This window comes from Dendronephthya gigantea, unplaced genomic scaffold, assembly GCF_004324835.1.
Source record: "Dendronephthya gigantea isolate DGI-Jeju-01 unplaced genomic scaffold, DenGig_1.0 000018F, whole genome shotgun sequence".
Lineage (NCBI taxonomy): Eukaryota > Metazoa > Cnidaria > Anthozoa > Malacalcyonacea > Nephtheidae > Dendronephthya > Dendronephthya gigantea.
In genome coordinates, this window is record NW_021163028.1 from 1,027,717 (window position 1) to 1,051,209 (window position 23,493).

At 36.7% G+C, this 23,493-nt stretch overlaps 1 protein-coding gene across 1 annotated transcript; it reads right to left on the reverse strand.

Moving 5' to 3' along the window:
• Window positions 1-362: 362 nt before the first annotated feature.
• Window positions 363-18,776, reverse strand: LOC114520889 (serine/threonine-protein phosphatase 6 regulatory subunit 3-like). The gene is made up of 30 exons (XM_028541232.1): window positions 18,105-18,776; window positions 16,445-16,524; window positions 16,240-16,326; window positions 16,075-16,147; window positions 15,672-15,736; window positions 15,530-15,578; window positions 13,016-13,153; window positions 12,498-12,563; window positions 12,134-12,246; window positions 11,611-11,733; window positions 11,151-11,224; window positions 10,808-10,881; window positions 9,707-9,859; window positions 8,927-9,046; window positions 8,476-8,537; window positions 8,229-8,347; window positions 7,938-8,023; window positions 7,264-7,362; window positions 6,823-6,920; window positions 6,625-6,682; window positions 6,300-6,374; window positions 5,678-5,730; window positions 5,059-5,252; window positions 4,456-4,621; window positions 4,005-4,099; window positions 3,685-3,727; window positions 2,945-3,169; window positions 2,501-2,600; window positions 1,858-1,985; window positions 363-1,354 (listed from the first exon to the last, which is right to left on the reverse strand). The coding sequence occupies exons 1-30, from the start codon at window positions 18,162-18,164 to the stop codon at window positions 1,291-1,293; spliced, it is 2,940 nt and encodes a 979-aa protein (XP_028397033.1). The 5' UTR covers window positions 18,165-18,776; the 3' UTR covers window positions 363-1,290.
• Window positions 18,777-23,493: the final 4,717 nt, after the last annotated feature.

Here is a 23,493-nt window from a genome sequence, read left to right on the forward strand (position 1 = left end):
TTAAGAAAATTCGGATATTTTTGTTTTAATCAGACGTTCGAAAGAATCGAGACGTTTGTGTACTAATAATACTAAGAATTCGTTTACTAATACTGCAGGATTAACAAGGGTTTGGCATCCGAAAAGTTTTTGCAACTAACACTTAAGTACTAATCTTTACTAAGGCGAATTTTCAAACCGGCGAATAAATAAAAAGCATGGAATTAACAGACAATTCGTTACAAAAAAATTAAAATTGCGTGGGTTTGAATATTTCTTGGCGTTTTTCACCCAAGGAGAGCAGTTAGACCAATCCCGAATCGTCTTTACTCTCTCATAATCTCATTTTCGTGCATCAATTCGTTAAACAAACGCAAGTTTGCGGCGTATTTATTGAAGTATATACACAGTCACTAGATTCACAAATTTTCTAAGTTACAGGCATACCACATACAGGAGTTTTATTAAAAAAGTCCAAAATGTTTGTATGCGCGTCTTAATTTCTACTTACACCATAATACTACGAGGCCAAGGGAAACATGCCACGCGCCCATGTCCTCCTTATCACGAGACACATCGCGTGTCCGGAGATTGTTCACCGTAGGGGTTTAATAGCTAGCAGTGAGCTCAATACAATACACTGGAGTTACGGTGATCGGGAAATATGGCTAAAAACCATTGATTAAGAACCATTGATTAAGAACCATTGATCCGTGTTCATGTTCATCAAAACGGAAGCATGAATTGGGGATTAGGGATAATGTTTCTTAGTAAGTCGAATTTCTGGAAACATGCCCAGTATGTCCGCATTCAGCAAACAAGGCGAGAGAGCAATGTTCCCTAGCAAGTAGCATGTTCACGTTTAGAAAACTTAGTTAGGAAACAATATTCGCGATTTAGTTCCAAAAGCAAGGCTAAGAAACAATGTTTCCTGGTTTGTAAATCTCCTGGGAGATGATAACTAGGAAACATTGGTTACTTGTCAACCAACAATGCCTCTTGCAGATGTCCACAAACATGCCGAATTTGGCCGGTGTGTTATGCGACAAATTCTCACAGGGGGGAAACAAATTATTACATCGGTTCTCTATGAACCTGAGCTCACTGAATATTTACTGGATCAGGGCACTCTAATCATATGGAATAGAGGGAGCGTTTAATGTATACCAATTATTTCATATTATCTAATTCTCCCGTAGATCAGAGCGAGTCGAGCAGGCCTTGATACTCTACTGAAGTTCAGCGGTTCACTATCTCCATCTGTTCGCCGAGGGAGGGGGCAGGGTTCTTCACAGGTAGGGGGTGGCATATTTAGGGTAACGTCGGACCGTTGCGTGCGGACACTGGGATCTTTTCGGGCGATGCTATTGGGAGACTACGTAAAAGGAAATACGATTTGTAAACATCAAAGATAAGTAAACATTCATTTCAAAATTGTGAAAGCTAGGGAAAAATTTTGAAAGTAAACAGGCATAGGCTTTGAGAGTATAAAATTCACACAACGGAAATTCACGCAACAGAAATTCACACAACGAAAATTCACGCAACAGAAATTCACTCAACGAAAATTAAGTGGAAATGTGCTTACCTTTCATACTTACATACTCGACCTTTAAACGTTGTATTTTCAAAACCCAAATCACAAATATTTTGCTTCAAACAAAACCCGTCAAAACTCAACATTTTTTCCTCGAATAATGTTCGCGACGTTTTTTGCGCGAACATTATTACTATTATTAAGGAGCATTTTTATTTGTATTTTTCACAAAATATCAAAGAATTTATTGTGTTCATTCGATATGTAGTCATATGAACGATTGATTTTCAATACTTTTTACGCATCGAATTCGGATGCGAAACGTGTGTACTTTGCCTTACCTCTCTTTGGGAGAATCTTGTTTTGGCGTGTCACTATCACCGTCACCAGTGTTCACATCTGTAGCGGTAGGTTCATCTTTCACCTTATTTGTACCCTCGCATACAGGCGTTTGTTGAGAACTATCCGACTAAACAAGACAAATTCAACAATATTCAAATCTTGCTGCATTTCATTATGCTATGCACATATTACATATACGAAATGTTGAATTTGATCAACGCCGACGCCATTTTGAATTTCACTGCGCAGGGACTAGGGTGAGTACTCGAACTGGAATAAGATGTTATATATGGCATATTCGGAGGTTTAGCACTGAGTGACTAGGAGTATGAAGCAACTATGGAGGTTATTATCTATAACTTTCATGTGACAATTACTTATTTATTTCCATTTCATGCACGGGTTCATTTGTATAAGCTCAGGTAAACTCCTGTAACGATAACTCGGTGTTCATCTTTGAAGCCAGATTGGGTACGATCTCTTGAGTACGAGTTTGTGGATTAACTTCGTATTCAAAAGCCCAAAGACTACAGGTTTCGTCAGAAGGCGTATGCAAAATCACCAAGTTTTGACGCAGAAATGACGAATCTTGTACTCGTAGTCACTGCTAAAGCTTCCTATTTCCAAGTACTAAATACTTACAGTTTCCTCACACTTTGCCATCTCCGTATTCTCCGTGGTTTCGATCGATTCTGGTGTTTTACTTTCGCTATCATTCTCCTGAGTGTCCTCATTTTTCGCGCTGAAAACAAGATGTTATAAAAATACAATAATTCAGGGGTTAGGGCTGATACTTTTCAAGACGGAGAAGCAAGACATACTTTTGAATTTCTCTTATCGGTCTGACCCTAGTTCATGTTTATTACATAACTAAAAGCCGAAAAATTACTAATTTCTACTGATGGTATGACCAAGTTTTACACTTTCATATAAAAAAACTTTTGGGTTCTGAACAGCTGGCACATTCTGTTAACTTTGCTATTTATTTTGCTACCTCAGCAGAACATACAAGTCCCGAATAAAGTTTAAAACACTCGCGATGAGGTGAAGAAGTCGCGTTCACATTATCTAGGTATGGTTGCTTACCTGGTCGTTGAGTCTGAATCAGCTTCAATTTCGTCGTCGTCGTCGTCAACGTCGTCTTCTTTGGGAGCCAGCGGAACAATTCGGTCTGTGACAGTGTCGCTCGACGTTTGTGAATCCGCAACTTCATGTAATTCTAGCATACTGTCATTTGGTACTCCAGTTTCGTCAACTTTGTCTGTTCCACTTTCGCTAGTTTCTTCGGAATCTTGTGGTTTCGTTTCATTCCTAACAAGAAATTGTTAATAGATCACGTTCGGAATTTTGCACAGATCTGTAAATCACTGATCTGAAGCACACAGGATATCTGAAGCACACGAGTTTTTGATACAAAGACATAGTTGCTATATCTAGTGTATCATCAGACTAGCAGCACATATGAAAGTTTTGAAAGATTCACTATAAATTTTCGAAGGGAAAAAGACATCATAATACATCATATGCAACATATCATCCAACTTCCAAGTACTTTTTACAGAATTTTGCTATGCAGAGCTTGCTAGTGTGATGAGGGCACTGATATAGCTATACTAAAACTGGATAACAAATCCTAATGAACTCAGCCCGACTTTGAAGCGGGGATCTTTTTTAGAGGTGGGATTCTTCAATGTAGCAAAATCATTACTAAGTTAGAAGTGATTTTCAAGCTTAGCAGGCTATAAGGCGGAATTTGTTTTCATATGTACCATGTGAAATACACTTTTTGAGACAAGTAAATCATAAAGTAGCCACTATATAGTTACCTCGTCATTTCATCTGACATCTCTGCTTCTTCAGAATCAACAACTGCAAAAAGTAACACGAAAGTCAGAATTTAATGCAATTTCATCCTTCCTTCCGAAGGGAGGATTTAATCCATATTTTTGGCTCTAAAATTGACCCCTTCTGGAACTGGTTAAATTCTTTGACGAGAACGGCCCTAATCGCAAACGTCGTGGCAGTAGCTATTCGTTTTAGAGCCTTATTAGTTTGTCTGGTCGTAGCATAGCGAATGTTTTTTAGTAGAAACGCCTACACACGTAGCTATAAGTATGTACACACAGGTCCATTCTTCCCTACTTACTGTAAGCTGATCCAACAGATGTCGCGGGTGGTGATGACGCTTCCGTGTCCATAGCAACCGGAGAACTGCATCGTTGATCTCGAGAAGGACTTTGACTGAAAACAGTTCGAATATAAAAATGAATATACACAGACTTTTCTTAAATTCTTCAATTGTGTTTCTTTTTCTATTTTTAAGCAACGATTTACGCACACATTGGAGATTACCGATTAGATCAGTATGGCTAGTTGTGTCTCATGTCAATGCATAATTTTACAGCATCATTAAACAGTACACCTATCTTCGTATCAAGTTTACAAGTTTTCTGTGACAGACTGAGAGTGAACAGGGAGCATCCCTACATGCAGCCAACTTACTATAACAGTAAAATGAGCGACGGTTTTTAGTTCTTTTATTATGAATAACATGCACGGCGTGCTCTCCAGTCACCGTGTAAGATCAGTGGGCTTACCCGGTCGTTTCACCGATACTGCCAAGATCGTCAAACTTTGCCCAGCCGCTGTTCTCTTCCTCGTCCCCAGTCTTATTTGGTTCGCTCGCCCACCCAACACTAACGGAATCCGCGCCTTGAACAACGTCCATCGAGACTGAATCCGATTCAAAGTTGGCCGACCAGGCTATATTGGAACGAAGGCAGATATGAAATCTTTATGATACGATTAGAACACAAACTGAGAGCGACAACCTAAGAAACGAATTATTTCAGGAACGTTTCACACTTAACACAAAGGGCTTCCGTCAACATTTCAAATAGTAATAATGATGATAATAGTACTTTTTTTGTTTTTGCTGATCTCGGATACACTACAATCGTATTCGCAGTTACATGTGTTGCAATTGACTTAAACGATTACTCTTGTAATTTTTGCTCAAATTTCAGATGCTTCTTTTGATTGATGTGAACGAATCGATAATTTACAGATGTTTTAACAATGGCACTCGTACATCAGAGCATTCTTATACCTATATCTAACAATTTACACCCATTTATGAAAAGAAGAAAACTGCAGGCACCGAAAACCACAGTCTATATATTCAAAATGTTACAACATACCCTCATTACTATCGACGTCCATATTGCAATTATCATCCTTCGCCTTTTCAGGGCATGGAGACGAGGTTCGTATCGCAGCGAAGTCTTTAATATCGTCAGCACTATCATCGTGTGTTGACTGATCCTGTTTTTCATCCCGTCCTTGAACCTCCTCGTCTTCGCTCTCGCTGCTTTCCGACCCGTCCGAATGAGAACTACAACAAATTTAGTGGAATTTTCACATCATCAGCTTATTGCACGCATTTAGAATACACAAACAAATTAAAATTGAAACTACTATGTGAAATTGAACCGCTATGAGAAATTGAACTAGCCGCTATGAAAAATTAAACGATAGACTTAATGCAAGCGCAAAATGTCCAAATTCTTAAAAGGCTTTGGAAACATTCCGTTTTACTCTCCTTGTTTTAATTTCGTAAAGAAATCTACAGATTTTAGTCTACATTTTGGGCATAACCTTTATATAGGAGTCTCAAAATCTTACAACTGGAGTTTGTACATTGTCTTGTTATTAGCTTAGATTATCGTTAAAGACGTTTGTAGTTTGTGCTTAGGAAAAAGAGATTGGGTAAACCGTGGGTAAACAGTATTAAAAGATAGACTATAAAACATTCATTACCTTCTCAGTTCGGTGTTACTGGAGAACGTGATTTCTTTTGTATTCCAGATGTCCTGTAGGGAAATAAAACAGAGAATATAGTCACTTTGACAGCATAGTTATGTAAACCCAATCATATGGATGTCAGTAAGGCAAAAGGGTGCGAAATAATAACAAAATTTTCGAGGATATCTTCCAGTTTTTGTAACATTTTACAAACCCATGCACTATCCATTCAATAGGCACTTCTCGACATTTTGACCCTGAGGGCCTTCGTCAGGAGACTTAGTAGATATAGTCCATACTAACTCTCCTGACGAACGCTCTCAGCTCGAAACGTCGAGAAGTGTTTAGTCTATTTTAGGCAGTCGTTTTACCACATTTGATGCTAAGTGATTTGAAGACGCTGCTCGCTGGTTATATTGAAACTATCCATTCAAGTCTATTAATCGAAGTTCCTTTTATCGGAAATATAATCCTTTTGTTTAATATGAATTAAGGCTTTGATGAACCCGCACGTCAGACTAGCCAAAAAGCATGCATGCAAATAGAGATGCGATTTATCGACAAGAATTCCGAGGAACTTCATGATAACGTTAAAATAGCTAAATGTTCACGCCACACAATGACTTAATGAGCCCACCTCTTCGTCACTATCGTGATCGTCGAACGCGTGAATTCTTTCATTGCATGCGGCCTCAAATATCGCTGAATTACCCTGGAAAACAGAGGAGGAAAACACGTTTTCATATTATCAATCAGCGCATTCACAAAAAACATTCATGTTTCTAAACAGGAACATATTTATTTACAAAGGTAAAAACTAAATTTGTGGAACCCCCTGAAGGGCAGAGTTGCAGAATAAGATAACAGATTGAAATTGTAAGTAATCCAGGAGGAAGCAAACTGGTATTATTACTACTCATTTGCAATTAACCTATAAGTAAAATCTGGCTTGTTGTACTTACACTGTCCTCATTAGTATCAATGGTGAAATTTATATCCGCAATTCGATCAAACGGTGCACTAGAAAACGAGAAGTAAAAAATTATGCATGTTTGATGCCACCCAAGAATGCGTGGCAAAATACGAAAGGAAGTTTCGCAGCCATTTATATACAAAGTCAATTCGGTGCTTGTTACATGCAACATAACACCTCGACTCACTTCATGTGCTCATCAGATTCTGGGAACTGATCCTCATCGAAACCCATGTTTTCTAGGAATTCGGGCGCCATTTGTTGCAACTGGTAATGCGTGAAAGCCTAGTATAAAGTACAAGGAGACAATTTCGTGAGCATTTCGTAAACTCACTGGTACATTTCATACTGTTCACTCAAGTACATTTTTACTAGAGTTATCCAACATTTTTCGTCTAACAGTATTATATTTCGCTATATTTGGGATGAAAACTTCGTGTGTTCAATCTAAAAAATTTGGTTTCGTAACTTTCGCGTAATAACTCGAGGTCCCATGCACGACCATTCAGTGCCCGCAGATTTCAATAATCACCCTTGTAATTATATTACTAAAATTGTACTAAAATAACAAAAATATTCTTTTTGAAGGTGAAAAATATGAAATTCAACGGCCGGAAGTATACAGTACCTGTTGATATGACGCATGACTTCCACCATTACGCAGAAATGAGACGGGTCGAAATTCGTCGTCGTCGTCATCTGACGATTGCAGGGGATGTCGTCCTGCCTGCATGGAGGAAAATGACAACAGTTTAAGGTCATCATATCGAAAATAACATCGGATCGACTAATTTCGGTTGAAGAAATTAACAGAAAAAACTAAATGCGGTAGTTCAAAGATCATTAACACACTTTTTAATAACGGTCGTCTTTTGGTCGTCAACATGCGGCTACTTTTCGACCCAGACATGCCGGGATTTCCAGATTGTGTATTTTTTACAACCGATGAAAAAGCAACGCTATATTTGGAAGTTCGTAAAATGAAAGCTGACGATGTTGAGAAAAGCAGCTTCACTATGCACAAACGTTTGGGAAGTTGGTTTTTATTTAGGAGACGGTTGGGTGAGTGGACAAGGTGTTGCCACTGCATGGATGTTTTCCCAATCACGCCAAATACAACATTGACGTCGTCGTGCTTAAGTTCGCAAAAACGCACCAAAACGTACGTTTGTAAACGTACAAAAACGTACATATGGAAAAGATTTTACATTGATTCTACGTTCATTATAAAATGATTTTATGATAAAACATGATGCTTTGATTCCAACATGTATTGTAATTATGTATTGCAAAAGTACTCACCAAATCTGTGTTATTCCTTTTATTGATTTCTGCCAGCTTCCCGGACACAAATTGTTCCCATTTATCTTTGTCTCCTTGGTCCAGTTCTGAAAGGAAAATATATGGCGATGTAAGACACAATAAGCCACTGTAGAATAAAGATAACCAATTTACCGTCACACGATTTTGAGAAAAGCTAAATAAGTGAACTTCCAGTCCAGAATTAAGGTGTTACATTCACGGGCTGGATAGTGAATTTTTGTTCTCCTCAGGATTAACCACGCATGCAAACAATAACGCACTCAGACTCACCGTTGTAAAGATTTGTAAGTTTTTCGTGATTCTTCCCTTTGTCCATATTTCTGTATAAATCGTTCGCAATCTTCGTAAGATGGCCCATATAGCCATGTCTCTTGCACCCATTTTCAGACCTAACGAAGGTAGAGAATTTCATAATGTTTTGTTCGGGTCGTTTTATGATGGTTTTTATGAATTTCACTTTGAGCAATTGTAGCTTCGTCATGGAGAGAAGCAGCGAGGAGATAGCTAGCCGGCTTACCCATTTTCTTGCACTGTAAATACATCAGTGATCTTATGAACGAGGTTGAGATCCTTCATTAACTATCAAAAGAACAAAGTTAATATTTGATATTTCTTTCGCTTTAGCGAAAATTCGTCAGGCTTATAGCATTTCTCAACCATGAGCAAGTTTTCATAAACAAGAAAAAAAAGATAGAACGAGTCAGAAATTCAGCTTGTGAAAAATTCAACCAGACACAAACGGAGACCTGCATTTCAACTGGGAAAGGGGAAGTACATTAAAGTTCCTACATACACAGCATGAAATACGCTTATTATATTTTTATGATAACGTTGGAAAAATCGCTAAAATGACTGTCTAGTTTTTGAACCAATTAATTAAAAGTATCACAATTTTTGTGCATGATAGGTCTTTTCCTCTATCATATGGAGTTTCCACCTTTTTTGATATGGTGACTATGTAGACTTACTGCAATCAACAATAGATGTTCGGTATCCTTCTCCATCGGCGAATTAATGAGAATTGTGTTGATACAATGTTCTACTTCAGCGTGAAGGAAGTTATTCCAAGGATACTGAAAAAATAATTCCTACAAAAAACACATTATTTTAATGACGAGAAACGCGCGTTTGGATATACTGTACACTGTGGTGTTACTATAGTTAACACAAAGAATCATTCTAATTTCTAAGGAGGGGGGGGGGAATGATTGCATTAACGGTTGGCAAATCTATTTTACATACATCTAAGTAGTATCTAAGCTTCAATAAACCGAATACAACGATTGAAAAACTTGTTTTGGAAAAGTATTTCAGCACATGATGAACATCGTTATCATGAAAAGCTGTGCAATGCCTGTTTTCAGTCGTGTCATTTTCATTCGTGTCAAAAACTCTATTTCCATTGTAGATTTTATATATACATAGACACACGGACAAGACAGTGTAAAGAATTTTGCTTAGGTTGTTTTTACCTGGGTTGGCACGAATGCACATTAAGGAAACTGGCATCTACTGTTTATAGGGCAGACCCACATGCCTGTGTGTGCTGATTCCTTTATACTGCAAAGGCCCACGTTTGTGCGCACGAGAATTTAAAATTTACGCTATTCCATGGCCACGCACGCATCTCCACGCGACCGAAAGCACGTTATTGATTAAGCAAGAGTTTGATCAATGCTCAGTACTGCAGTACCGTGATTTCCAGTTCACAGTCAATGAGTTTGAGGGAATGCAGAACATATACTTACCCACATAGCCTGTAAGGTCCCTAACTTCGAGAATTCCTCGTTCACGTCGTCACTGTTCGTCTGCAAGATTGCCGAGAACATCTTCAAAACTTGAAGTCGAGTTTTGCCGAATGGCGGCTCTAGTTTACCAGCAGTTGTCGTCATTGCGGGCATCTAATAATGGAAAGCAAGAGATTATGAGAATCATATGAGCCTTTCGGGATCCATAAAGAGGGGCTAAAGTTCGTTCTACGCGTGCACTGCAGGTGGTTTGTTTTTGTACACTATATTTAACACTTCATGAATTAGTATGACACCCTTTTCCAGAGATATATGGAACAATTTAACTTCGGGCATGACTGTGATAAGGGCAAAATTTTTACTTTATATAGAATAGAATTGGCAAATATCGATAGTATCACGAAACACATCAATCGTCCACCATATTACATATGCTATGATCTACGAGCTACGACGAACGAGCCGGAGGTGACATATATTAGCGTTAGGAATGAATTTCTGAATTGTTTTCATACTGCCCTGATTTTCTTATACCAAATGGAAGCTAAATTTGGTGGACTTTAAGCTTGCTGTTGTCGAAGAGAAACTTTCATAGCATTGAATGACTCTGCTTTAGGGGTATCTCTATTTTCGCAGTAAACCGGGTCCCGTTTTCTTATAATCGCATCATTTACATTTCAACTTTAACCTTACGCACTAAAGCCCGGCAGGCGAAATATGAGTAGTCTACTCATTGCACATTCAAAATAAATAGTCGGGCATGCGCAGAACGTACTTTAATCCCTTTTCGACTGTTCAACTCACTGAGTTCGCTGGTGTTCGTGGGCCTAAATAAGGGTTTGCCCCGACTCAGAACTCGAGCGAGATACAATGAGTCCAGGGAAAGCCAACCGTAAGTATTTATGTCCATGCAGGAATAGCAATTATACTGCAATAATAACGTTGACGGGTGGTTTTGACCGTAAACAAAGCGGCAGATTTAAAAAACTAGGATAATTTTAATTTTTCTTCAGCAGGTTTGATAGACCCTAATACCTGAAACTTTGGACAAATGTAAATTATACTCCAAACTCTACCCAACTGTTCAAATTTTTTTCTTACCGGAGGTGGGTCGGTTAATATGCGATGAAAACCATCCAGTTTTGGAACTATCGCGGACAATGTCGTCGTTACACCTGTGACAAGAAGAACCCGTTACTACCCACTGTAAGACCCGCTTTACACTTTCCTGTCCAATTAGTACTTTTACAATAGTTGGAACTCTATATTGTGAGATCCGGCGTTAAGAAGAATTTTCGTGTCAACTCAAAGCTTTAATAACTGCTAGAAATGTACATACGGCCCAGGCTCCTAGCTATTTCAGTCCATTGAACTTTGATCAGAACAACGTCGACATGGAAATGAAAGGGGATAAACAATGGCCGTATTCGGCTAAAAAACATACCGTGTGCCAATCTTTCCGCATCCAATGCTGTTACTGGTTCCCCGATTTCCACGTTAGAAAACGGCGACTCGGAACTAGAAAAAATCAACCATTCATTTTCACACTTTTTGACATTAAGTTATCATTGCCCTTCAAAGGATCATGCGCCTTTCAACGATTAACGCTGCAGAAAAAATGTTTTTGTCGCTAATTCTTCTGCCCTACAGTGGTCCAATCGCATTATTAAGAAGTATAGTTTAGCGATGTTAATAGGATTGGAAAGTTAGAAATAAGTTCCTCCTTTTCTTTCTTTCATAACTCTTCACAGAAAAAAAGTATGGAAAAACGTGTCTTTGACGAATCAAACAAAATGGGACAGTATATAAAGAAGATACGTATCGCGTGTAAATAGCTATAGCTGTATATAGCAAAACGCTTCTGGGGGAAAAACACGCCGGAACACAACAATTGCCGCACTTACTTGCTCTTGTTAACTTCAAGTAACGTCAGCAAAACAGATATTCCTCCCACCAGGGAATCACTAGACGATTTAAGATGCACTTCATGTAGCATATGATCTAAGAGAACTGACAGCGTTTCTTTGCTAAATAAAGAAAACATTTCGTGTAATTATCAACGCTGTCATCACAAGATAAAGATACATCAAGAGCTCGATGACTTTCGAGCACTTCTTAAACGAATTCAAGCACTTTCAATGACTTATGCATTTATTCTAAACTCGATATCCCTGTAAATATTCAACTGAGGATAAAAAAAATGTACCGCGCAGCAAAAAGCAGCGAAAAGATCTTTAGGTACGAAAAACGTTCAATCAAAAAGGGACAAAATTTTGCATGGAAAGTAACTTCTTAGTTCGGAATTTTAAATTTCAAAATAGCTGGTTATTGCTGAAATTTGGAAACATAATAAGTACAATAATCCCGTCAATTTTTCGCAACCAATTTTGTGGGCATTAAATATTAGCTAAGTATTCTCGCACTTACTTTTCAATGGTCGACAGAATTGGATCATGATAAGCGCTCTCTTGCAGTTGAGACATGTGTTCCCGACTCGTTTTGATCAAATCACAAAGGCACTGCGATGCATTGTAGATTTTCTAAACGAATAATTTTCTATCAATATTGTCGTGTATTCAGAAGACTTTTCACAAAACAGGAAAATATATACTTTCATACACTGCTTTGTGGGGGGGGGGGGGGGGGGGTAGGGAGAATTGGCGAAACATATCAGAAGCTTCAAAATCATTCTGTTAATTTCCCGAACTTTTTAAGTTCATTGAGACTTAGTGATTCAACCACTACTTAGAATGTCAAAACAAAGTGACTCAACGTACGAAATACAACTTACGTCAGATGAATACTGCGGGTCTACCAGGTCAACCAGTTTTTCTACCAGCTTTTCATCATTTAACCACTAAAACAGTCCAATTAATCATAAAATCAGATCCAGAGGTACATGCAGAGATATCATATATCTATTTCGTATACCCAATTTAAGACCGTTTTCGTCGAGGTACAGGAATTTAACATTTTCATGTGACGATTTTTCCCATTTTTAACTCAACGTATCTATACAGATACAGGTTTGCCGGATACTGAAACAAAAATCTAGCCTAAATGATTCGCTTATCTATTTAGTAGTCGGGTACGGTAACCCTGATCTACATATATACTGTACTGAAATAAGCCTAGCAAAACTGTCCGGGTTAAAGGGCTAATGAAAGTACAGTATAACGAAGTAGTGCTGTATAACTTATGTATATTTCTAGTAATGAAAAATAAAAGATTTCAATGCAAATAATATCTCTGTTGATAATGCTGTGAGCGTGCAATCGATATTCATATTAGTCATTACTGTTTACTAACTTGTAAAACTTCTAATCTTAATTCGTCGATTTCCACGTTATTTGCAAGTTTCAAAACGAGGTCCATGATTGCCGACGTGTCAATATGTCGGAGAATACGATCCACGGGTGTATCTTTCGACTTGAGAAACTGAAGAACCTTTATGGAACGAAATAATGAAGAATTAAAAGACAAAACCGAACATACTTTCTGGCACCTAAAAATGTCAACACTTCTACGGACAATATGCATGAACCCTGTATATCAGTGCACGTAAAACGCGTACGGTATAAACCCAGTTAGGTCCAGGGGCAGGTTGTATGAAAGCCGGATAGCGCTATCCACCGGATAGTGATTTTTTCAACCCTTCTAAAAATGCTCGAAAAGCGATAAAATTTCCGCTTGGAAGCAACAATTATTAAAGAGGATCTTCAATTTAAGAATACTAAGATTTAATCCAAGTTGTAGCAAATAACGGGCGAATTTAAAGCGATTGAAAAAACCACTATCCGGTGGATAGCACTATCCGGCTTTCATACAACCGGCCCCAGTAATATATAATGTGTGTGAATAATAACAACAATCTTCTTCAATAAAAAAATGAATGAACTCTGAACTGCAAAAACGTTTTTCCAGGAGGAAATCAATAAGTAAACTTTCATGACGGATTCCCGTTTCTGTCTGTTTAAATTTAAGCTAGGAAATAAATCATCCAACATTTTCCACGACGAATTTAAGATTCGAGCTTTTTGATACGGATGTTGACCTTGTAATTGATTCTAGCCTTCTAGTTGGCAGTATAGTTCAAGTGAAAACGAGATAATCAAAAACATGAAGTTAGCAAAATTCGAATAATACTTCGAATAATAATATTCGAATGTTAAGTTTAAATATAGCTATAAGACAATTGTAACACATGCAGTTTGAAAAAATCCAAATCGATCTAGTAGGTATACTCGAAAACTAAAATTGTATGGATGTAAAATGAAAGAGGTTGAATTGTAGCCCAATATATGCTTCCTCTTAACAATATTTTGTATGTCAGAAAAGGACGAAGCATGCCAGAACTGAAATGCAACATTTCATTTTTTCGCAGTGTGATAAAATGACTTTCCAAGTTCAAATTTGAATATTTCATTATCTTTACACACATTCCGGTTGTTTTTGTTTAACTTTTTATTAATAAAAAACTGCCAATTTTAGTCTCTTGACAACAGCGAAACATCTAACAATGAGACTTCATTCTACGTACAGACCATTTCATAAACCTAATCGAGCTCACTATTCAGATTAAATTAAAATAGTGATCAAAAGTAAAATAAATTCGCATCATCTGTAAAAAGATGAAAATCTAAGACCTTAATAAATTCGAGATAAAATCATTCACGTAAAAAAAGTGGACCATGAGCGTAACCTTGAGGGACGCCACATAAAGTGCATAATTCATCAGGAGGTGAAAATTTCACGAAATCGTTTTCTCCTTAATCAGAGATTAACCTCCAAAAAGTAGCCTTCATGGATACAAAGCTGAGTAAAGTAAAATATTTATCGCGACACTAATAATTTTCTTACTTTGCCTAGGTAAACCTCTGTTTTGATGAATGTAATACAGTTTTGCAATCACTTAACTGAGAAATTTAAACAGAAATTTTACTTGCAAAAGCGAGTTGTGCAACCTATGCTGAATGCATATTCTGATCCACTTCTTATATAAACGGCTCAGACAGGCTACGTTATTTCTTTTTGCTCTTTTATATCATGATTACATGTTCAGAACGCGACAATTAATGATACTACGTAGCCCGGGTAACAATGTTTTAACACGATGGAAGAACCGCTGCAACGCTGCTGCCAGGAAATTTGCCAGAAAAATCGATTGGAAAAATCTTTCGGTATCTTCCAGGAAGTTTTTTATTCACTATTGACGAGATAAAAATAGAAATAGCACAGCGATATAGCATGTCATGCAAATTGAGAGTGAATGTTTTCACACAGAAAATCTAATTTTTACTTCAAAGAAAAAGCGTAAAGAGTAGCTTATACTCCTCCTAGCTTCTTGCTGTCCCTTGCTATCTAATATTTTATTTTATTTGTAGGCTTTTTTGGAATATAAGCATTTCAACTATTTAACTACAGTCTACAATCGAAGAAGCATTCCGTACACGTACATATACTGTATAATGCCTCAGCTATGCGCTAATGAATCTTAAAAGATTTGAAATTGCTGTTATGAAATCAATATTTCAAATCTTAAAAGGTTGAGAAACGCTGTTATGCATACATGCACTGACACAACCAAACTTAAGAATGTGTACCCAGTAGTACTGGCTGCACCCATAACAGCCCACCCTAACAGAAGGTACTGTATTGTACCTTCTACAATCAATTCTCCAAAACTAAATGTCCTATTTACCCCTTGACCTAAATATTTTTGTAAATTGGCGTCAGTGAAATTAATAAATCGATGAATTATAAATAGAAAAGTGCATATAGTACAATGCTGCCACAATAGTGAAGGAGATAAACAAAACTTACTAAAGTCGTTTTTCTTCCAACCAGCAATGAAAATACTTTACTAAAAAAGCTTTAAAACAGAATAAAAAAATCAATCAAAATCCTGTTCACACTTCACACATTTAAAAAAATTAAAAATACATTTATCATAGTGTGCATCTACCTTGCTAAAAGAGGATTTAATGTTTTTTCTGTGTCTAAAAATGTCCATAATTTATCTAAAAGCACCTGTGAAACAAAACAGATGAAACTATGTAAATTAATATGTGCTAAAGTTTTATATATAATATTATAAGTCCATAATATAAATAGATCTTATGTGTAAACATGTAACATTTTAAGCAAATTGAATTGTTCTTATCACTTCTTTTTCCAGGAAACTGAAAGCATGAAATATTTCATTTTCAATACTTAAAACTGAAAGCATCTATGTCTCATTTTAACTATAGTTACAGAAAGGCAGAATATTTTCAAAACAGCCATTTGTTGGCAATAAATGCCATATGCCATAAATTTATCAGACTACTGTATCAAACTGTAAAAACTATCAGACTGTACCAACTTACATCAGTTGCAGTCATTTGCTCCACAATGACTTGTACATCAGATGTTAGCAGTTCACATGCCACATTGGGATGCCTAGAAGCACAAAATACAATAAAATCAGGTCCTACATTCAATTTTTATGCATTTTTTTACAATTAAAGAATTGCAAACAGTTTAATACTTACTTGTATCTTAGTTTTTCTTCGACATCACTGTCAGGTTCTGTCGTTATCATGTCAACTAAGTTCTCCAAAATGTCAGGTCTTGTCAAACTATTATGAAAAATCATGAAGATTATGCAATTATATACTGTGCCAATTTTGAAAGTGACTACCATCACCGCTGATTAAAGCATTTAAATTGGATTTGGCTAAAAACGTATGAACTTACAAATCCAAAAGTTTTCTATTTTGCGATTTACATTCTTGTAACACATCATCTTCATCCAAGATTTCAGACAAAGTGCAGCTCTATCATAAAAGAAGTAAATAAATTAATATTATTAATAGAAAAGTAATTAATATTAAGAAATTGAATTATAAGCTACACTAAGAAAAAAAACAACTTTTTCACACAATGTTTGATACTACGTTTAAGTACATTTTTCTATCTAGAATATTGTTGTATTGGTAATTGGTAGTTTTTAGCAACAATATGTCAGTGTAGAACTGAGTTATCAAAAATTACTATATTTTATGTTTGGTATGTACACAAGTCAATAAGAGAATGCAAGTTTGGCTTTCATTCAAGTACAGTATTATACAATTACTTAATGGTTTCTGTGTTTGGATGACCTGATCCAAACACGTGGGAATGTTGCGAGAGTTAAGAAAAGCATGTGGCCAAAGGCGAGTGTTTTGAGAGCTTTTCTTAACTCGAGCAACATTCCCAAGTGTTTGGATCAGGCCATCTAAACACAGAAACCATTAAGTAATTGTTTTATAAAACCAAAATGACAAGGCCTGAATTTAAATTCTTTAAAACTTTAAATTTCCGTGTTTGGATGGCCTGATCTAAACACGGGCTTCGACCAATCAGAACATGCGTTATATACATATTATTTTATAATGTGTATTACACAGACTATGCCAAACGTACATTCCAATTAGAAAATCTTAGCAACATTCCAAAATAACTGATTTTGCACTTTGAAAAGTGATTTGTTAGTCACTTTTATTTTATTTGTTAGTGACTTTTTTTTTTAACTGGCAATACCCTTCTATATATATATATTGACATGAATTGAAAAAAACAGCACAGTACTTGAGTTATGGTTGAATGAAATTCCTGCTATTTTTTCTCAAACTTAGTTTAATTCAAATATGTAGCTCCAAAACAATATCATTTTTTTTAACAGCTATTATTTTTTTTAAAAAACTTGCACGTTAAAACATGCATAAATTTGGTGTTTGCTATAAATTCCATATAAAATTTAGGGGCCCTAATTTTAGTACAAGTACAATCCTATCTTAGAGTTCGATTTACACATTGCGAACACCTCTAAAATCTCATTTAAAAGTGAATGAAAGTAGTTGAATGTGTTCTATTAGCACCAAATGAGTATTCGTAATGCACAAGTCAATGGACATATTCGTCAGGGTATGGACATATTTGTCAGGGTGGGGCCATAAGCAAGCCCAAGGTGAAAATCAGCCCTACTTGGATGGCTGGCCCTCCTCATATAATTTTGAAAAATAGCCCCTAAAAGACCATTGCGAAAAATAATAAAATTACAGTATATGAAAGAACATTTCAACTGACAAAAGGTATTGCCAGATGGTTTGTTTTGTCCTGTTGGTAATGATGTGCAATACACATTGCCCTTTTTTTTGGAGCTGTATTGAACCCACAGCAAGCCATAAAATTCACTAACTTGTCAACAGGGGCACAAACTTGACATTTATGTCAGAAACCAGGTCTGATGCACCAGCGTAAGTATCAACATTAAATTTTCATAATAAGCAACATGCAACACGCTAATTTTTAACAACTACGGGTACCATCAAAAGGCTAGAGGATTTTCATTGGACTGTTACATGGATATACTTACATCTTTTGACAAAATCGTATCCAGGGACGAACTTGGGTGCAGATCAAACTTCCAAAACATTGTTGAACTTGCACAAGCGTCCTGACCAGATTCACTTGATAATACTCCAACAAATCCTGTCTCCAAGTCAGTTGGCAAACATTTGCAAGATAAACGACGATCTTGCCTCGCTTATCGACAGAAAATCTCTTACACTAACCAAAAGCCCTCGGGTAGCCAGAACAAATCAAATTAACACGTATTCCGAGAGATTTCACAATATATAAACACAAATCAACAGCGTGCAATGACACACAAGTCAATGCAGAATTTGTGAACTGATAATGCAGTCGGCGGCTTGAAATCGAGAGGATATATCGACTATTACTCTTGACTTAAAGACGATATCTTAACCCAAACAAATCTGTAGTTTGGCGGCGTTATCTGCAAGCAACACTTGAAATTTGAAGGCATTTCCACTCGTATATACGAACTTAATAGGACATGAAATCGGAGGCCATCAAATCATCTCGTATCGACAGCCCCAAGAAATCGGCCAGGTAGTATCATATGTAGTATAGATGTCTTGCGGAAATGGGTGAAAAACCAGCCAAAGGAACTGTCGATCGGCAGAAAAACAAATTTTCACAGATTTAAAATGTAAAAACGACGAATTTCGCAAACGGTGTACTAAGGAAGTGAGGAGGATTTCCCACAATTCCTTGCGCGGTCTCCCCGCACGATCACGTGACCAAAGCAATGTTCATATTGCATAATCGCGTGAAGAGGGACGTCGGTGGGTGTGTTGAAAGATCAGTGGATCAGAAAGACTTTACGACTAATATTTCGGCTTCAAATTTCTGGTTGCACGTGCAATAAAAACGCGACAGGAAAAAGCAGTCATCGGTTTTGTACTTTGTGTGCAACAAAACGGGTCGATGGGTATATGTTCTTCACATATGTGATTTTTTTAGCTTGACAAATAAATTGCGGAAATAATTTCCAACACGAAAGTGCCATAAACCACGACACGCGTTTTTATTGCAAGTATATTTTCACTTTTTCTCTTTTTTGGCAGGATTAAGTTTGTGGGTTAACACAAAACCTTTCATTGAACTTCAATCTTCTGGGGAAACACGTCAACGAAATTTGCATCTGCATTCCTGGTTTGTGATCTTTCCTTAGGTCTGCAATAACCAGTTCCAGTGGAAAGGAGCTAATATATATGATTTGATACCAAAACAAACGGGTTGCAAAAAATGCAAATCCCGTATTAAATGTGGTTGATCTGCGAGAAAAAATTCACCGCAAAAAGTAGGATTTCCTCTTCCTTTCATTAGTTTCCACGAATAACATCGCTTAGTAGAGAACTGGCTTTGCAGTTTGCACCTCAGCCACTTATTAGCAACTGACTATCAAACACTGTGCGGTGTCTATTAATTGCACAAGTTCGAGGCTGAACCCATACCACGTCTATTCTATTACTCCAGTAATGCTTTAACCCTGTAAACTGCGAAAAATAGATTTAAGACAATGATATATAATTTATAAAGACAATCTGCTCCCCCTGAAAGATCGCGGGCTCTGGTTACTGGCGAGTTTCTAGAAAGACAACTTGACAACTAGTCCCAGTCCTTGCAATAGATGACTTGCCCTTTAGAATACAAAATTCTGAACTTCGCATGGCATTTACGTATTTTACAAAATTTATGTAAATTAAATTAAATTTAGTATGTGCTCTTTCTAACTGCAGTTATTTACTTTCTTAGTAAATATTTCAATCAGCACTCAGTACAGATCAGCAGTATAGATTTACAGTACAGATCGAACAAGCGAGGTCAATATATAATCTGTTTATTATATGACTGGACTGCATGAGACATTCAGGATACTGGTGCAGATACGGAATATACGGACCACGCCCGGATATGGGTTTTTACGGACCGCTCGTCAACCAATCAGAATACAGGATTTTGAAAAATAATAATATATATATAATATATATATATATATATATATATATATATATATATATATATATATATATATATATATATATATATCAACAAATTACAATCTTAAAATTTTTTAAAATTTTATTTCGCTACACTGTGTTTCACGTACTTCTACCGTGTACGATCATCAGGCGATGATCACTCTGATTTACTACGCACAGATCCAAATTTGCGTATATATATATATTATATATATATATATAAAAAAAAAATAATATAATAATATAATATATATATAATAATAATATATTATATAATAATTATCATATTTTAAACGTTTAATAATTATCATATTTTAAAGTTTTGATAAATATACCAGTGTTACCTTAAAAAACAAATTAAGGAGTGAAAGAAAATGTTTTCACTCCGTATTACTTACAGAGAAATAGTTCGCTAGCAAAATATTTGCATCTTTTCTTTTGAATTGAGAGCAGCCATGTTGAAATAATTTATTCATGCTGCTAAAATTCTGAAGAAAATATGCAAATATTTCGCTAGCGAACTATTTCTCTGTAAGTGGAAATCCAGCCTTATACGTCGCGTTTTGATCCCGTCGAATGCAATTCAAACAATATATATGTAGATGACGAGATGACAAACCTCATTATCGTCTCATTATCTAGATCTATTGTTTTAATTGCGTTCCACACAACCAAAATATATGCGACGTATAACCTAGGTATCATCCACTCATCGCAAAAACTAATTCGCAAACCCGCTGCGAGTAATTTCGTCTAGTCACCTCGCCAATCACAATGCTTGAATAAAGTAAACTTTATTTAGATGCAAGCACTCGCAACTTGCGAGTAGATTTTGCGATGAGTGGAAAAGAGCCTTAATCGTCGGTTTCCATGTCATCTTCAAGTCTAGCTCCGGCTAATTTCATCCATGTGATTTAATGCTGCTTCTTCTAATTCCTTCAGACACCCACTGAGAAAGTGATTCGTAGCAATGAAGAAAATGTTTCAGACAACCCAGGCACTGGAACCACCGGTGGCACCGGCTCCTGAAGCAGCTGCAACCTTCGAAATGCGACCTGAAATGATTTTAGGTATATACATGTTTAGAGAAAAATTTTAAAATTCTAGGTCATATGTCGTTCTTTTTTATGTCCCAGTCCTTTAATACCATAACAGGTAATGCCTATAAAGTTAATTTTTTTAATAATGGAGTATCTCGCAGTATTTCTATACTTCTCCCCTTATTTTATCTTTTGAGCTGTTTGTTAAAGACAACGCTAGGCTTTCCCTCTGAAAAGCTGGTAAGACATCTAGCATAGCCTGTGTGAGGCAAGGAAAGTCCCACTCGAGTGGTTTATGATTGCAGATGAGAAATACAGTATATGCTGTATATCTTCGTTGCGTGCCCCCAATCCTTTTAAATTTCCCAAACAGGATGTTCTGATGGCCCACTCCACTCTTTCTTGATATCCTCATCGATATCCTCATCGATATGTGTGCGCACAAAGAAGAATAGTTTTTGGAGAGATTTTATTTTTTCTCCCAACAAACAAAGCGCTTATTGCTGAAGATAATAAGGATGTCGTGCTTCTCCAATGCAACTTATTCGCAGTAGGATTTAAGATTTGGTTATTTCGGTGTACCTATAGAGAAAGATTGATCTTTAAAAGTCTCTGTCTCTGATACCATTATTCCAGCAATGACAGGTTGCCGGATAGCGCTATCCATCGGATAGTGATTTTTTCAACTGTTTTAAAAATGCTTGAAGAGCAATAAAATTTCAGCTTTGGAACCAATAATTATTAAAGAGGATCCTCAATTTTCGAATACAAAGATTTAATCAAAGTTATACCCAACAACGGGCGATTTTAAGTGATTAAAAAATCACTATTCGGTGGACAGCGCTATCCGGTTTTCATACAACTGGGGCCGGTTGTTCGAAAGGTGGATAAGTCGCTATCCAACGGATAAGTCGCTATCCAACGGATAAGTTTTATCCAGCGTGTGATTTGCGTTGCACGAAGCTTGGATAACTTTATCCAGCGGATAAAAATCGCTATCTACCGGATAAATTTATCCAAGGTCCGGAGGTGGTTTAAATCCACTATCCAGTGGATAAATTCAAAGATACAAGGTAACACTGTAAACATTTACATAAAATAGGACAAAAATGCCATATTCCTGTTACTGTGTTTCAACAAACGAATACACATCATGATTGTATTCACTATTAGAAATGTTTTCGAAGTGCAATTTGTCGCAGCAGCGTTTCACGTTGCCTACACATTCCGTTCCGAGCGGCGATTTTTTGGAGATCCTCGCATTTATAACAGGCGGTAAATATAGCTACTATACGCTTTTAATCAGTTTATAAACCCGAATATCCAAAGAAAGATTCAACCTATTCCAAGGAAACTTGCTAATATCTAAGTAATTTCATTCACGAACATTAAAATAGTGTTCCTAAATTTGCTATGGAACCGAAAGGCAAAGCGTTGCAAGGTCAAGGAATAAAATTGCAATGTGTTTAATTAATAAAATCACTATGATGTAAAGTGCAAAGTTCGAGCAAATCACTTGTTCAAGTCTTTTCCATTCAGTAACTATACTCGAGAATTCGTAATGATTATGAATTCAATGTTGTAAATGCTTAGCAACAGCTGACGTTGTGGTACGAAATTTCAGGATAATCCTGTTTTCTTCCGGTAAATTTTAACTTATCTATTGGATAGCTATCCACTTCACTATCCACGCTTCGTGCAACGCGTTTTTATCCAATGGATAACTATCCACTGGATAGCAGATTTATCCGTTGGATAGGACTTATCCGTTGGATAAGTTATCCATCTTTCGAACAACCGGCCCCAGATGGATAGCGCTATCCGGCTTTCATACAACCGGCCCCTGATCTCTATCAATCAATTAAGGTAAACACTGCATAGCCATAGTGTAGAATGTAATTTTAGTCTATTCCTTAACAGGAGTAAAACCTCTGTCTGATTCAGGCCACCATGCAGCGGCCGGTTGTAAGGCTGGATAGCGCTATCCACCAGGGGCCGACACCGCGGAAATTGGTATAGGCTTAGCCGCAATTCTCGATACTTAGACTTCAAACTTGGTGAGGAAAAAGATTTATAAATATTCAAGAAAATATGTCTTGCACAAAAGATTTGAAGCTTGCTCACGGTAAAAACGAATCGTCTGAATTAATAACCTTGTGTATACTTTAAGCCTCAAAATGGCCATTTCACAGCGGTCAGATGTGTATGATGAGCTGTCAAAAGATTGCAGAATGCGTATTCAGAAGAAAAATTGAACTTTTTTAAGATATTCAAAAGATTTCTCTTTGATAGGGCGATACAGAAATGCACAATTGTGAACCAGCGATTAGATTTTCAGGTTGAAACGTCTTAAACACCAATTTCTGCGGTGTCC